This window comes from Eptatretus burgeri, chromosome 10, assembly GCF_056783735.1.
Source record: "Eptatretus burgeri isolate ZD-2024b chromosome 10, Ebu_testis_v1, whole genome shotgun sequence".
Taxonomy (NCBI): domain Eukaryota; kingdom Metazoa; phylum Chordata; class Myxini; order Myxiniformes; family Myxinidae; genus Eptatretus; species Eptatretus burgeri.
The window spans coordinates 63,296,669-63,314,258 of NC_140970.1; the positions used below are offsets into that span (position 1 = coordinate 63,296,669).

General features: G+C 41.9%; 1 protein-coding gene across 8 annotated transcripts in view; it reads left to right on the forward strand.

The window, feature by feature from the left end:
• The window catches only part of LOC147018714 (calcium/calmodulin-dependent protein kinase type II subunit alpha), a 226,493-nt gene that overhangs the window by 96,256 nt on the left and 112,647 nt on the right, over positions 1 to 17,590 (forward strand). For all 8 annotated transcript variants that reach the window (XR_015062497.1, XR_015062499.1, XM_085898674.1 and 5 more), the window contains one exon: positions 13,356 to 13,428. Coding sequence is in view for 6 of the 8 variants with exons in the window: in XM_085898674.1 (XP_085754800.1) it covers positions 13,356 to 13,428 (73 nt within the window). In the remaining 2 variants the exon portion in view is untranslated. The remainder of the gene's footprint in view (positions 1 to 13,355; positions 13,429 to 17,590) is intronic.

Sequence of the window (17,590 nt, forward strand, 5' to 3'; positions counted from 1 at the left end):
CAATTTGGAGCTGTTAAAAAATTACGTAACACTTTTTTTGGAGAGGTTTATCCTGGAATGGCATACGTGTCCCGATTCTTGAATAAGAATGCTCCAAGTAGTTTAACCAACACCTGCAGGGTTTCAAATCACCTTTTCTTTAATTATAAAAACACAAATGCCTCAATAAAAACCGTGCCTTTTCCACAAAATCACATGTCCCGCCAGATTTGGGAAGAGTCCGCTTGCCATCTGGAGCGGAGATGACACAACACATGGGGAGCATAAATATGTATGAAGCAAGACATGGATATGCATGAGGCCAGATTAGTGTAGAACATAATATACATTTTAAATTCAAACTTGGTTACATCACTCTCCTCGCCTGGTTTTTATATAAACCACGACAGCGATTGATTGAGCAAAGAGAATGACGTGAACACGAGAACTCGGGTAGCCACCTTGGCTCGAAACATTGCCAAATTGTAATTGAACATTATCAAGAATATTGAACATTTGTCAAAAAATGAAATAAATTGACGACATAGTACATCATATACAGTCACTAAATGAATGGACCAGACCATGGCTAATGGATAGGGACATTGTGGAAAACAATATGAGAATATGAAATCCACAATCAATAGAAACAATGAAATAATTCACTCTTTCCCTGCTGGTGTCAGCAGCACGACCTCAGTTCCAGATCGCAAGTACATAAGGGGCTTGCCGTCCTTCATGGTGTGGATTCACACTTTTCGAACCCGACTGTCTGTGCTGGGCAATGCCTCAATCACGCATCCAGAGAGCCAGTCGTTCCTGTGTGTCACTGACAGAAAGGTTGCGTTTCTTGACTTGCCACCGTGTATGGAGCTGTAGGATCGGAAGATATTATTTGTGCCATCATGACCAGAAGGTATTCGCCAATGCTGTACATGTCGCCACTGATAGCCGAATATGTCTGTAGGATGACCAAAATCACCTGGTGGTGCACGAAGAGGCGTTGTCTTGAACTTCCACTTCGAGAAACGTTGGGTTCCCAATGAACGTTCATTCTTGATAGCTAATACAGTGATGGAACGAAACTCCAGATCGCTAACCAACTCTACAGCAGGCAAAGTGGGTTTAATGGGTAGTTTGGAATCCCAGATAAATCACAGAAAGTCCTGGTGATCCTCACGCACACAGTTAAATGGAAAATTTGCTCTATGTCAGCCATGATGGTGATCGGTTCCTCTCTGAAGCATACTATTACCCCAAAGAGACTAATGATGAGGTCGAGACCAGGAAGTAGTACCTTATTTAGCAAGACATCACGAGAGGTAGCACTGCCGTCGAACACCATACAAATATTGTCAGGTTTGCCTGGATGGGATATAGCAAAAATGAGGAAGATCATGGTCATTTTGCCTCTGTTCCTGGTTCAAGAGGCTGAGCATGTCCTTTGGAAAAGAGATTAGCCATGAAGTTCACATCATGAAGTTAAAGGGTTGGTTTCTTATCCAGAAGCTTGCAAAGGGACATTAAGCAGTTGATTGCAAGGGGTCATGTCGGGAAGTTTTACATTGTCTCTGAAGGGTAACGGAGCCACCCAATTGCCATTGTCATTCCTGATGAATCCTTCTTTCATGATGCCGAGAAAACGGTTGTTTTCTATGGAGTGACCCGGCTTGTCATCATTCCTTGTTCACTTAAAGATGTCACTGCCAACCCTGTCATCGTAGGCGCTGTAGTCACAGGATCATTGTCATTCCTGATGAATCTGTCTTCCATGATCCCAAGAAAATGGTTGTCTTCTATGAAGTGACTCGGTTTGCCATCATTCCTTGTTCGCTGAAAGACGTCACTGCCGACCCTGTCATCGTAGGCACTGTAGTCACAGATTCTCCCAAAGAGCTGAACTGAAGGTACGTGATGATGTGGCAGGATCACATCCCTGACAGTGACATGATTAAGGCATGGCAAGCAGACTGATGGTCTTGCATTGTCAGGAATGTGGATACGATAGGCCTCCACTCACTCAAGGCTATGAACACCGTCCAAACATACATCGCCAATTATCACCCATCCAAGGTCCATACGCTGTGGCCATGAAACATTAGGTGGTCCATATCTTTGACATTAATCAGCTGAGGAGCATCTTGTCCAATTAACAGGAAAATGGTCGCTTCTGGGTCTGGTTCGGGAAACATTTCAGCAAAAGGACATATATGTGGGTGGAGCCTTGTGACCTACTTTGTTAGAATGTCAGAGGAATTACAAAGAATGGCATCACACTCGGTTAGCTCCGGGGGCGGCAGGTTGACGATTCCATGAAAAGATTTGATGACTAGATTCCCGACATGCCGACGACTGGCTGCTATAGTTCCAGAGCAGGTTTTGAGTTCATAGGGGACGAGATTATTTGCCATGGTGAAGTAGTCAAACAGTTCGCTGCAGCCCAGAGACTGATTTGACTCTTCATCCACGACTGCATAAGTTTTCAGGATTACCAGCGATTAATACTTTCACAAGACAGATTTTGGAACAAGACCTTCCTCTGGATCCACGACTACCACAAATGTCCGTACACCTGTTAATCACCGAGGGTCCATCCTTGCCATTTTGGAGCCCATCCGACATTCTCTCAGGGTTCAAAAAATCCCAGATAAATTGCCTCCCTGCCGGTTCGTTGAAGGTCGCACAACTGGCATCATGAAGTGCTGAGCAATGACGGGTGCTGTCACAGTGAGAACAACGTCATTTTACTTGACACTCCTTGGCTGAATGGTTAGTTTACAGAGCACATCTGGTACATATTTTCCATTGGTTAAGGACGAGTCTGGATTGCAATGTTTTTGCTTTGAATGCTTTGCAATGCGCAAGAGGATGATGTACTTCACAGACCACAAAGGCGAACTCATTGTCTTTATCGCTCTCCTGCATGAACTTGAAGGTGGAGTTAAGATCATTGATGAACATAAATAAATCGTGCTGTTCTGATTTCATAAGAATTATAAATGTGTCATCAAAATATCTCAGCCAAGTTTGTGGAATGGTACCAGGAGAATTCAACAAGGTTTTCCATTCAAGCTCCCGCATGTAAAATTCGCTACTACGGGCTAGATGGGTGAACCCATAGCACATCCATTCTGTTGTACATAGGGCTGTCCTTTGAACGAGAAATTCGTGGTCTTCAAGCATGTTGACAATTTTCACAATGTGATCGATATGAAGTCAGTGATGTGCGGTCCTTTCAATTCGGGTCTGCCTCAAGGCACTTTTGAACGACGCCAAATGCACCTGCCGAAGGTATGGGTATAAACAGCATGCTTACATCATATGACACAATAGTTTAATCCTCAGTTAGCTTCAGCTCGTTTGTCTTCTCTACAAAGTCCTGTGTATTCCTCACGTGAAGCTCGGATTGTCCCACTTACAAGCCTAATATGGGAGCCGATAATGTTGCAAAGTCATACGACACTGAATCAATGCTATTTTCGATTATAAGAGGAATTTGTTCTGATTTGTAAATTTTGGGCAGTCCATAGAAGGCTGGTACAGTACTGTTAGCACTTGTGTTCCTCACTAAAAAAAGCACCTTCTGCATTAAACTTATTCATGAGCGAAGTTACATTTTTACCTAACCGTTTTCTCGTTGGGTTCTTGCCTTTCTTCTGGGCCATTTTCCTTTCCTTCAGTATGTCAAGACATTGAGTATTCTCGTCCTTTAAATCTAACACTACTTCCAGAGCCGGATAAACCGGATCTGGATTCGGACCTAAAGTAAAATTTAATCCACTCGTTCCTGTCACCTAACCAACTCATCCACCAAGTTTCGTTCGAATCTGTCCATAACTTTTTTCAGATATTGTGCTATATATCGTTTTTGGCCCTATCATCCAATGGTGAAGAATCATTTAAACAAGCTCAAATGAGCTAAGATCGTCGTCCTCTTAATGATGACGTCATAAAAACGAATATGACGTCATTGTGATGTATCAGGTTTGCGATAAATTATCTGTGCTAATGCCCGACTTGATTCCCGCAAACAAAATTCAAACAGCTAGCCTAGTTTCGGAGATAATGGTATAGGCGATTTCCATTAGCGGCGATATTATGATGTCAACTTTTTTTTCTAGGAAGAATTTCCAAAATCGGAGATGGTTCCTGTCTGCGCGTTGGCTTTCTGCATATACATGGCAAGTTTCACGAAGATCCGATGAAAATTCTAGGTTGTGAAACAAAAAATGTCAAAAAATAGGAATGACGTCATAAAAATTGATATGACGTCATCGTGATGTATCATATGTGCGGAAATTAATCTCTGCTAATGCCCTGTGCGATTCCCGCAAACAGAATTCAAAAAGCTTGCCTAGTTTGAGATAATTTTTTAGGCGATTTCCATTAGTGGAGATATTTTGACGTCATAACTTTTTTTTCTAGGAGGAATTTTCAAAATCTGAGATGGTTACTGTCTGCGCAGGGTATGTTTACATATATATGCCAAGTTTCAGGAAGTTTCGATGAAAACTGTAGGCTGTGAAACAAAAAAAGTCCACAAGAAGAAGACGAAGAACAACAACGTGAGTAAGACTTGGAGATCCTCCACGAGGATCTAAAAATTCTCGGATCTGGATCCGGATTCGGATCTTCACCAAAATCGAATCATTTCGTCCTTATCATACACCCAAGCTCTCCACTAAATGCCGACGGGGTGAAAACATAACCTCCGTCCACCTTCGGTGGGTGGAGGTAATTAAAAGTTGGAGCTTCATAAGGTGATATCAAATTAATAAAGTGATTTTGACGGACCGTTAACATAAATTTATCAAAAACTGGACGGGGAAAAGTCGAATTGCCAGCCTTACACAGCAGATGTGACCCCATATACCACTTCCCTGGCTCTGCTACCTCTGAGTCAACAAGGGAATAAATAATACTAGCTTTATAAATACAGTAAGTAAATAAATGTATCGTATGTTTTTCATGGGTCCCCTGGAGTTTGGGCCCTGGACAAATGTTCTGTTGGTCCTTCCCTAAATCCGGCCCTGAGTACTTCACACAGCCCCTGTATCTGTCAGGACAATAGCTATTTATATTGCTTATTGAGGGAGTCTAATTAAGTGAGTCTAATTGACAATAGCTATTTATACCCCATGCCTGGTGTTGCCTTAATGGTTAGGGCGGAGGGCTTTAGATCCTTGGGTCCTGAGTTCAAATCCTGCTCAGCTGTTGAATTAATACCAGGTGGGGTTAACTCGGCCTGTCATCCTTCCGGGGTCGGCAAAATGAGTGCCAGCATGCTTGTATACTGTGTTGGAGTGGTGACCCGTCCAGGATTGTGCCCAATAGCCAAGGAGATTGCTGAGGCAGCACCAACGCTCTGCACAGAGTATGGTCCCAATCTCCTCCTCCTCCTCTCCTAATTAAGGTATTTGATTTAATCTCTTATCATTATATCTCACTGAATAAATCATAACTTTATTGAATGTCTTCATACTTAAAATATGAGGACGAGTCTGAATGTCTTTATCTTTTCACAAAGCTTTGGAGTCAAAAGCATGGCAACTCTTTTTGTATGCCAAAATATATAGGCTCGTGGAGAAGCTAAATGTAAGAGGGCATCAGGTTCAGAGAGGATCAAAGGGGAGCAGGGAGACAAAGACCACGTGTGAGTGGGTGAGTGGAAGAAAATATGGGAGTTGGGAGGGGGTGGGACAGTGCGAGTAAAAGAGATCTGGGATGGGTTTGGTGGAAAGTATGTGAAGTGACGATGGGCAGTACTCTTGAAGCACTGGAGCGAAGGGCACAAGATGAGAAAAATGGAAGTTGGTTCCACAGTAAAGAGAAGAGATGAAGGTGAGCATTCAGCTTTTTGGGGACTATTTTGAGATGTGATTCTGCTAGAACTCGTGTTAAATGGGTGTGCTGGGGGAGGATGGAGGGATTAAGTAGGAGGAGTAAGACCAGAGGTGAGGTGATGGACAATGGAGAGTCCACCAACCTATATGTGCTGAGCAATAAAATGACTACTGTCACTTTGGTATCAAAATACTCAATTATTGTTAGAATGAATGCGTACTGCTGCCTACAAACGACATAAGAAAAGGGAAACGAAGAACTCGCTTTGCATGCAAAGACTGCGTCGGCGGACAAGTAGAACAACGGATGAGTATGAACAGGACATTGATTGAGGAATGCTAACCAATGTGGAAAGCAAGCGAAGCTGACATTTCAGGTGTTAACACTTTGTCGGAGCAAACAAAAAGCTCCTATTAGTTTTTCCTCCGAGGTGTCCTCTGTTTTTCATTTGGGAATGGGGCTCAGATTTTTTTGTGGGCCATCCCTACATGCAGTCGACCGACTCTGTGATAACTTCATCCCTGGTAGTATAAAAGTTATCCATCCATCCATTGGGACCATACTCTGTACAGAGCGTCAGTGCTGCCGAAGCAGTTTCCTTGTCTATTGGGCACAATCCCGGACGGGTTCGCCACTCTGACGCAGGATACTCAAATGACTCGGTCATCCCAGCAAGCTGGTACTCATTTTGCTGACCTCGGAAGGATGGCAGGCTGAATCAACCCCCTGGTGAAGTAATTCAGCGGGCAACGAGGCTTGAACTCAGGATCCTTGGATCCCAAGCCGCCACCCTAACGACTAAGCCAACACCAGGCTATAAAAGTTATATCATCATGTTTTTAATTTATTTGAAATGAATGTTGCACTAATGTGGTGGTGCACATCTCTGCATGTTAGGCAAGCAACAGTACACTTCTGCAAATGGGAACATCAATCAAAATCCAAATTTAAGATGAGGAGAGCAACAGTATGTCAAAAGGAACACGCAAAGCCAATAATACGGTCGCCATTACGTGGTGGAGGTATGCGCTCTACCGAGTGCCCTTCTAGTTTAATATGTTTTGTTGGAGAATACCTCATCTCCTTTTCCTCAAGCATAAAAAAAGTACAAGAGCAATTTTTAAATCTCTAAACTTCAGTGCACATAAGAGTCTTGTTAGGCTAAGAAATTACGTGCACGTTTTGACGTCACTCCAGTCCATCATCCGTCACACGCATGTGCAATGTGTTCATACGAGTCAGGCTCCATCTTGGTGCACTGACCTCTGTGGGTCCTCAGCTTGCCAGACCGACTCGAACTGAGGAGCGGCACATCAAACGGACTTTAGTGTTGGAGGAAATGATATGAAATCAAATGATTGTGGACTTTTATCAGTCCGAATTTACACAAAGCGTATAAATGTCCTTGCTTTCATGATTATTTTACCAACGTTTACCGTATTGTAGATCACCAACACATGCTCACACTTTTGGCAGAACATTTAGAGTCACGAACACTTCGAGACTATAATCCATCTTGGACACTTTACCACTCACCTGTCATTACAGGGTATGAAAAATTCTGCGGAGCAGCCGTGGTAACGGAAGCCACACCAGTGATGGCAATGCAATGAGGCGTTAATTGACTCCACCACCATACTACACAACTCGTTGAATGCTTTTGAAAACTTATATTTGTATGTTAACGGAAATTACAATACGGGAAGCTGTATCATGGAAATTATTGGGAGCCATTGTTTTCAAACTTTTCTTTTTAAGTCTTGCAATGAAAACAATCTTTTTCTTTCTTTTAAATTAGTTTTTCTTTCACAGCCACAATTTCTTTCGCGAAGAAATGTAAGAAATTACAGACAGATCTCATACAAAGCATACACACTGCATATAAACTCGTTGAAGCTCTTTAGAATAACTGTAATTATTTATGGAAAATAGTATTCTGTCTCGTGATCTTGATGGCATTCTGTGCTGCGATCATCCTCGTAATCATGGGCTGCTGCAAGGCAGCATTTTCGGAACAAATGTATTCTTGGTTTACAAAAATAATCTCTCTTATACCATTTTGCTGGGAACACCACTCTGTGCAAAATGGCTCACTACGTTTCTGAGATTGCAGTCTGCCGCAGTTTCCCTGTCTGTGCAGATATAGAATGACATAAGGTACCTGGAACATATCTTTCAACACAAGAAATTCCCAAACTAACACTCTGTCCTTCAATGATGATTAGCTCTCAATCCGCCTCCCCACAGCTTACTTCTCTGACCATCTCTTGGAAGTGATAACATCCTTGAAACTCCAGGCCTCATTAATTTGTGACAACCTGTCATATGATGTTGGCATTCTTCATAGAGCCTAGTCCATTCCTTGCCACACAGAGCTCATCATCACGGTCGACAAGGCCTTTATCCGAAGTACCATGAGGTATGGCTCTCCATTCAGGGTTAGAGGAGCTGCTTCTTATCTTGCTCCTGAGGTTGAGTCTGGACTTTTCATATTATTGGAGTCACCTGGCAGGAGGCCAATTCCAATGTCTGACTTACTCACCGTAAGCGTGTTGGCGGACTCATGTTTTTTTGATTGGCACAATCTAGCCTTGCTCTACCCACATCCCTCCATCCACATGTAGCACATATACCCTTACCATGAGGAGGAGGAGATTGGGACCATACTCTGTGCAGAGTGTTGGTGCTGCTTATGCAGTCTCCTTGGTTGTTGGGCACAATCCTGGACGGGTCACCACTCCGACACAGTATACCAGCATGCTGGCACTCATTTTGCCGACCTCGGAAGGATGACAGGCCGAGTTAACCCCACCTGGTATTAATTCAACAACTGAGCAGGATTTGAACTCAGGACCCTAGGATCCAAAGCCCGCCACCCTAACCATTAAACCAACACCAGGCATACCGTGGGCTGCACGTATGCTTCAAGAAACCTTCAGCTTGTTTCCCTCCCCAAGTCCTAGCTGGATTTTCACTTCATTTCCTTTATCCAGTGCTCCATACCAACTTGTTTTTTGGGTTGCCCTGCAGGGCAACCATTTAAAATTTTGCTTACTTGACGTCACATTTTGGTTGCCTGAAGAAGAAGAATAAAAAAATTTCACTCGTTTTCTGAATAACTTCCACTGTAACAGATGTATGATTATACATTGCCCATACTGTAGCTGTAAATTGCATACACATGCTGATTACAAAGAATAAGACACAACAAATTCTGGTTTATAAAGAACTTGCATGACTTTTATTTACAGTTTCAACTTGGTCCAGGCTGAACAGTTTACGTTTTGTATCCCACTGATAGGCGGATCTGCATCCGGACCGAAACCTAAATCTAATAGGCTTGTTATTGTCACCTACCCAACTCATCCATCAAGTTTTGTCACAACTCGTCCACAACGTTTTGAAATATCGTACTCCAAATCTTTTTTCGCCCCATCTCTCAATTATGAAGAATCGTTTTGCACATTAAAAAAAAAAAATTCTCGCGTCTGCATCCGGATCCGGATCGTCAACAAAATCAAATAAATTTGTCGTCGTCACACACCTAACCTGTCCACCAAATTTCGTCCGAATCCATCCAAAACTTTTTGAGATATCTTGCTCACAGTCAGACAGACAAACAAACAGACAAGCCGGTAGGTGGCGATGGGTCGCCGAGCATGGAAACTATAAGATAAAGAGCAAAATGGATGTCATATAGTGGACAGGGAATCACCTTAAGATTATGCATATCAAATCTCATCCAGTTCCATCTACTGATAACTACTCGTTATCCATTTGAATGAAAGTACCGAAAATGCGGTTTGAAATCGGAAATCCCCAAAGTTCGAGGGGTGCTGTGGGTGAACAAAGATCTAAATCGAAAATCCGGCTCGATCGTTTGTGCACAATGTATTCCAGACAATTAGTGTGAATTTTCATGACCATCCGTCCATAACCCTAGGAGGAGTAGCATTTAGCGCGAAGACACCTCCAGCTCTCACATATTATCGATTTTTGCACTAATTGACCTTTGACCCCTGATCTAAGCGAAATCGGTCAATATGTCCTGAGGTAAAGTTGTAGTACTCATTGAGTACCATGAAACTGCAAAGTTTCATTCATATCGATGCACTCACCTGGTCGCTAGGGGGCCTTCAATTTTCGCCAATTTTTGCGCATACCCTAATTGTAGGGGACGCTGCACGTAAACTATTCCATATATCATAAAAACCGGAATATATTTGATAGAGCATCACCTGTAGATCATTCGTGCCAAATTTCATAACCCTACATGGGATAATGGCTTTCGGAATTGATTTCGCGTGAACGGTACCGATTTTAAAGGTTTTTCGGTTGTTGCTAGGGAACCAAAGCGTCCCTAGCAACCATCACAATTTCCAAAGCACTAGGTCATAAGATGTACCTACCACCCGAGTTTGGTCAAAATCCGCCCACGTTTACTACCAATTATGCTGGTGACAAACAAACAGACAAGCCGGTAGGCGGACATGGGTAGTCGATCAAGTCGAATTTAGTCGTTTTTCAGCCGTTACTAGCCAACAAAAGCGTTCATAGCAACGGTTCTTTCTCACACATAACTAGTACATACCATGAACCTACCATACCAGTTTCATGTATATCTGACTCATAGTCTCTGAGATATAACGAACTTCGTTTTTTTATTGTTTTTGACCAGGGTTCATTCAAAGTCTATCTTCTCCGACAGTTTTCATAGGATCCGGCTGGAAATTTTTGACAATATGGCTGAATGTACTGCCCACAGTCTCTCGTGGCCCGATTTTTGATTTTCGAAAAAAATACATTTTTGAGATTTTTTTTGAAAATGTCAAAGGTCCGTTGCTAGGCAACGGATGGGTCCATAGCAACGGTTCTCATTTGCACACAACTCGGTCATGGTATGAACCTACCAACCAAGTTTCATCAAAATCGCCATTGTATTAATGGAGCACTGGACCGAACAGACATACATACAGACAGACAGACAGACAAACATATCGACGGAAATACTGATAATAAGGGTAGACTAGATCGACTACCCAACAGAATTACTTACAAAAAGGATCACCTATTTCGGCGACCCAACAGACAGACAGGGGTGAAAACCTAACCCGCGTCCACCTTCGGTGGTACAGGTAATAACAGCTTACAGGATTGAACAGGAGTTAAAGTTTCAGGTGTTGGCAGAAGATAGGTGTCTCATCAAGAGAACTAACCATTGCTTAAAAGGCTGAAACAATATAAGTATGAGAGAGAGAGACCACCTTTTTAGAAGCCCAGCTGTTCACCTCAGTTCACAATCTGCTCACCCAATCTCTCGAATGTCCTGATCTTTCTTTCGCTCTCCCTTTTCTCTCTTCCTCGCCCCCATTTTTTGTGATCATCAATCGTGCAAGTGACCATTATATGATACCAAGATATTATGAGTTAATCTCTTTCTTTTCCTGTGAAATTATTTGAAATAATTGTTTAATTTGATGCTTGTGATTTCTGTACAAAATAATAATGATAATAATAAATATGAGTCTTTTTTAAAATTATTATTATTATTATTATGTAATGAAAACATATATTTGGTGATACATACATTTGAGGTTAAATCACACCATTTTCTTGTAAATTCGCACAACCACTTCCAAACATCGAGTGTTATACTCAGCAATTGTAGCTTGTTTTGTTTCGCAAGCAACCATGTGAGTTACGAGCAAGGTACGTGTTTGTTCACATCGAATACACGATAAGATTAGTGAAGGGCCGTACATAATCACAGACTCCAGCATCTTCAAAACACACACACACACACACACACACACACACACACACACACACACACACACACACACACACACACACACACACACACACACACGACATGTGCCTTTTATTGCAAATTTCACACTCGCTCGGATCAGGGGATGCGACCAGCAGGTACACACAATTAACACACACTTCGCGCCTTTCATATCACCTTTGCACCTTGGAAAGCACTCACACATAAGATCACGCATAACAACTACATTACAGTCGACTTTTATTGTCGATCCAGTCATTTTGTACTTTACGGGATCAACATGAATGTTCAAGGCACAATAACGAGGTTGCCCGACCCATCAACCAAGTCATTAGTTTGGTTGCCCGATGCGAAATGTTGGTTGCGTTGAGCAACCGTTGGTGTTGTGCCTTTCTTTATCTCTCTATTCTCTCAACAGTGGAATTGACTCCGTGTCTGTTGCCTCATGCTCTTCTTGCTACTCTTTCAAGTGTCCTCCATTGTCATCCCCACAACCACCCCCTGAACTCTTCTGCTCTCTGATCCCTCCAATTTTTTTTCTTCTTTCTTCTCTCTTTTCCCTTTCTGCCATCATAATGCCACACCAATAACTCACTTGGGATGTTTTACGCATTTTTTTTGTTTGTTTGTATGTTCCCTTTTAACCATTGGTTATTCTAAATAGTTGCCATATATCATTTAACTTCTCCATGAGCCTGAACCTTTTACAAAGAAATGCTTGAAATCTTCCATTAAAGTACTAGCATGTTCTTTTATATGCCGAAAGTTATCGTGTGTTTATTTAATTGCAAAACATGCAGTTGGAAAACTCTACGTCCCAAGACTGCAAGAGCCGATCAGACAAAGCAGTTCACCTTCGGTTACTTTTAAGCACTGGAACGTCATCAATTAACATCCGATGCACATTTTTTGGCAGCAAGTCCTCGTGTGCGTTGATACCAGTTTGCTGCACGACTGACGGGCAACATGCCTGACAGCGAGCCCGTTAATGGACTCCTGCATCCTTCGCTTAAAATTCAATTGCTGCAAGTTTTATATTAACACAATGTTTTATGTCCATTTGATTAAATCATATTATTTACTTTATGATGCTAGAGTTGGTAGGATGGCCTCGTGGTACGCACACTCACTTTTAAGCTGTCGAGCCTGGTTTTGAATCTCGGCCCAGCTGTAAACTGTCATCCTCGTGTCTTGCAGGCAGGGTTATTCATCAATGTGTGTGTGTGTGTCATCCCTCGATTAGATGTTAAACGGCGGTCCCGTCTGCCGCTGGACGTTAAAAACCTCACAGTGTCCTCCGGGGAAGTGTGCCACCCCACATCCCAGTAGCTTGCCTGTACCAATGCCGATATGTTTATGGATAACGCTCCTTTAGTCCATTTTAATACGACTAACTGGTGCGCACTTTGCTGGGTGAGAATGCATTTATCAAAATATTAAATTATCACCGGTTAATTACATAAAAATACACTGCAGGGTCATTCTCAAGTTCATGTGCGATGCCAATAGAGAAACAAAAAGTTGTAGCTGTTTCCTTTTCATTTTGAATATCATTGCATTATTTGCAGCAAATTTTGAATTGTACGCAACATTGTTTGCATTGAGAAATTGGGGAAATGTACTTTCAGAAATGTCATTAATTATTACTGCTACACAGGTATATTTTCTTCGACTTCTTTCCTTCTCCACCCCTCTCAACCACCTCCTTTCTCTCATATGATTTTACCTTTTCTTTTCTTAGCCACTGCATCCAGCAAATAATGGAGGCAGTATTGCATTGCCATCAGATGGGAGTCGTTCATCGGGACTTAAAGGTAAGGCGTATAGCGATTTGATTCTGTATGATGTGAGATGTATTTGACGCATTACATTTTAATACTTGAGATATGTTTGCTTGTGTGTATGAGATCCGTGCACGGCAAAACACATTATATTCACATCGGTATGCTTAACAAGAATCGGGGAACATCCCTCTCCGGTTGCGAGAATTGCCCGTACATGTAAATGATTTGTTCATCCACAAAAGTAATCAACAGACGGTTATAAAAAAAAAAAAGCCAGGCAACAATATCGTTGCTCGTTTCTAGAACATCATGTTCACGAGGAAGCAGTTATAATGGAGTTACAATGAGGCATGATGAACTATTAGTGAGTGGTGACTTCCATCAGGATGATTTCAACTTTGCTACCCGTCCCCAAATAAACCATGACGAAGTTCATCATGCATTGTCTCGAAGGAGAAGAGAACCTAGCGATGGGTCGTTTGATGAGTATTTTAACTGAATAGCACAGAACAGCTACACACAAGCCTTTCACCCGCAGTGTAGTTATTGCACCGTCACATACGATCAACAAATGTCCATTGGTTTTAAAAATATTCAAAACTTTTGTTGCGTGACGAGTCCACTTGCACATTGTTCACATCTGATGTCACGGTCTGTGGGATGTTTAATATAACACTAATATTGGACTCCATTCCGAAGGTGAAATCTGAAATAGCTTGGGGATGCACTTTCCAATTAACTGCAAGGAATCCCATCTCTCACCGATCAAAAACTCGTGTCAGTTGTTAATGCAAGTGCCCAGGTTGCGGTGAAGACGCGGTGAGGCCTTCAAATACCGTGTATTAAATATCCCCACAGCAAGGCTTGTTATTTGTCATGCTTTCTCAATAATATTGTATGCTATGATGTTTGAGAAGATAGTTTGTAATTATTTATAAATAGTGCATGTATAACTAGAGAGTTCAGAGGACATGATGACACCGCTCAGGGTTCTAGGTATCATGCTTCAATTTTAATAAAATAATGCTTTTAAAGATCGGTTAAAGAAATATCCAGAAGTTTAGTGCTACTGAAGCAGTTTTATGTACATCACCATGAAACACTGTAATAAGACGACGACGAGTCACAGTTTAAGAGATGCAGGCTTTATTGATAGATTTCACATGATGTCACACATCCAGTTGCTTCACACGCGCCGCCATCTTGTTGGGAAACAAACCGATCGATAACACAATACGCTCATCTTTATGGCCGCAGGAGATCGATAACAATGGTGAATGCATGCAGTGTTGGTGGCTGTCACAATAGATCTGATTTTGACAACAAATCATAGTATTCAATTCCTGCCGTGCACCAGTTTGTGCAGCACTCGCAATCATCTTGTAGGAACAAAAATCAACCTTCTGTATCCGTGATATCCATTTCATGGGACAGATTGTTAGCTGGCTTAATCTCATAGCCCCAGTAACCTGGGGGCTTTCATACCAATTAATTATAATCTGAGGCCCATACTCCATACAGAGCTCCAGGTCGTATCACGACTCATCGAGAAACGTTTCAAGGCTCAAACCAATCCTGGACGGGTCATCACTTTGATGTGGCATACTTGACTGAAGGTGGCAGAAAATTTTAATTAGTTCAGGGTGCCAGCAACAACACGTCTCCTCTTCGGGAGAGTCACCGTGGGATCTTTAACGTCTTCCAACGATCGGTGCTGGCAGATGGGTTCTCCGGCTTTGCGATTCAAACCAAGGTGAGACGGCTCAAAGGCGAATGCACATACCTCTCGGCTCTCCTGCGAGCCCACATTCATTCTTGTAGCTTGTTCAGGGTGCTGGCGATAGATAACTCACCTACTTTCCACTTAAGACAACATGGGATCTTTAACATTCATCAAGTATTGCTCGCAGATGGGACAACTAGCTTGATCTCCATCCAAGGGATGGTGCATCTTTGATGCAATCCTCTCTGTAAGAAACTAATTTGACAGTTTACATTCGGATTGGGAATCAAAGCTGGATTAGACAGCCAAGTTAAGTGTGTTACCTCTGCAGCATCCTGTAGCTTGTAGGACATGAAAATAACTTTAACGTAATCTTAAAATCGAGTCTTTAAATGTATTTTGTTCAGAGTAAAGCGTAGCAAAACGATCTGTGGAGCCATCTATTTATTACCTGCGTGTTGGGGACTGCTATATTGAGAATGGTCAGTATGATAGGAGAGAGGATGGTAAGTGAGTGTGGGAAGAGAAGGGAGAGGAGTGAGGGAATGGGTGGAACATGTCTCGAGCATACACCAAAGGGGGACTGCCAGAGACTGTACACCGACCGGAGATGAATTCTCAATTTTTTTTTATTATTATTATGTTTTTTTATTGTTGTCTAAAGACTAAATGGCTTTGCTGAAGGATCACTTGTAGAGTTGATTCTTCTCAAAGTCAATAACATGCATATTAAATGTCATTTGCTTTTGTACACGCATAAGTACTTCACCCAACCATTCACAAAATGGTCATGGGAATCCAGAGACTTATAGGCTTTCAAGTCCTGTAAAGAATAGACACGAGGGTGGTGAAAGAGGTAATTGACGATTTCTAGAATACATTTGCTACGTCGGGGCCACTGATTCACATCGCTGCTCCACTCTTTCCTCAGAAGCTCAAATGGATCTTTATCCTCGATAAACCGCAGTTTATCAAAACACCTCGCCTTGGAAATGATATCTAAAGTATCCCAAAACCTCATTGCATCTTCGGCTCTTTTGATGATACTATTTTTGATACGGCTCTTGATGATGATCGAGTCTTTAAATTTTTTGATGATATAGTGTTCAAACATATAATTAAATTTAAATACAGGTTTAAAGGTGGATAAATTCATTAATTCAAGGTTTTACCGCCGTTTTAACCAGTGTTTATTACACCACCCTATCGAACACATGACATTAGTTTTTTCATGCATGATGTTTTGTTTCCATCATAACGTTCTTAAAAACAGTAAATTTCCTGTTTGGAATGATTTTCAATTTTGTTGAACTGTCAGGCAGGCAGACGGAATAAAAATATTTTCTCGCTCCTCTCTGTGCGGACGGGACAAATTCAGAGCCAAAGTACTGTGAAACATCAAACTTGTCTTCCTAGTCATGTTCCGATTCGTGTTCAAAATCTATCATTCAATTTAAATAAGTTGTTCACAAACTGATGATCATAAACTGATCAGAAGAATGGACGGATGGACAGCTTTAACAAAGACAGTTTAACTCTGCTTTTCGCTTCGTTCGTGCAGGGTAACTACAACAGCATTCGGTGGAACGCATACCTCCACCGGCTGAACAGTTTACGTTTCGCATCCCACCGATAGGCCGGATCTGCATCCATACCTTAACCAAAATCTAATCTGCTTCTTGTTGTCACCTACCTAACTCATCCACCAGGATTCGTCCAAATCCATCCATAACTATTTGAGATATCGTGCTACATTTAATTTTTGGCCCTATTTCTCAATGGTGAAGAATCACTTTGAAAATTAAAAAAATTCTTGTACCTACATCTGGATCTTCACCAGCATCAAATCAGTTTGTTCATGTCACACAATCAACCTTTTCACTAAATTAAGTCCGAATCTGTACATAACATTTTGAGATATGCAGCTCACAGACAAACAGATAGACAGACAAGCGGTAGGCGATGAGGGATTCGCTAGGATCGAAGCGCTGGATACGATGCTTTTCATTCTGGCTGATCCACTGACGAAGATTCATTGCCAAGACGTATTGGTTCACATACAATTGTTCCTCTGCCTGGCAAGATTTTTCCTATTGCGTATTTTGCCAACTGGCACTCCTCATAAAAAATGACGGTAAATAGACACCCGATTTTTGAAGGACTACCATTTGAAAAATAAAACCTAAATCAAAAATCGGCTCGAGTAAAATGTTCTAAACATCTCGAAGTGTTTAATTCCGAAGTCTCGTTTATCCACATTCAAAACTGTAGGACAAGTAATGAAAATAGTGAACGCGGTTTTTCAGCCGCTGCATAGCAACGGGTGGTTGCTTAGCAACGAAACTCAAATGCGCGCACTCCCAGCCCATATGGCACCTGTTCGCCAAGTTTCATCGAAATTGGTTTGCTGGTTTGTGCTGTGGAGCCTCGCGTTGCACACACACACACACACACACACACACACACACA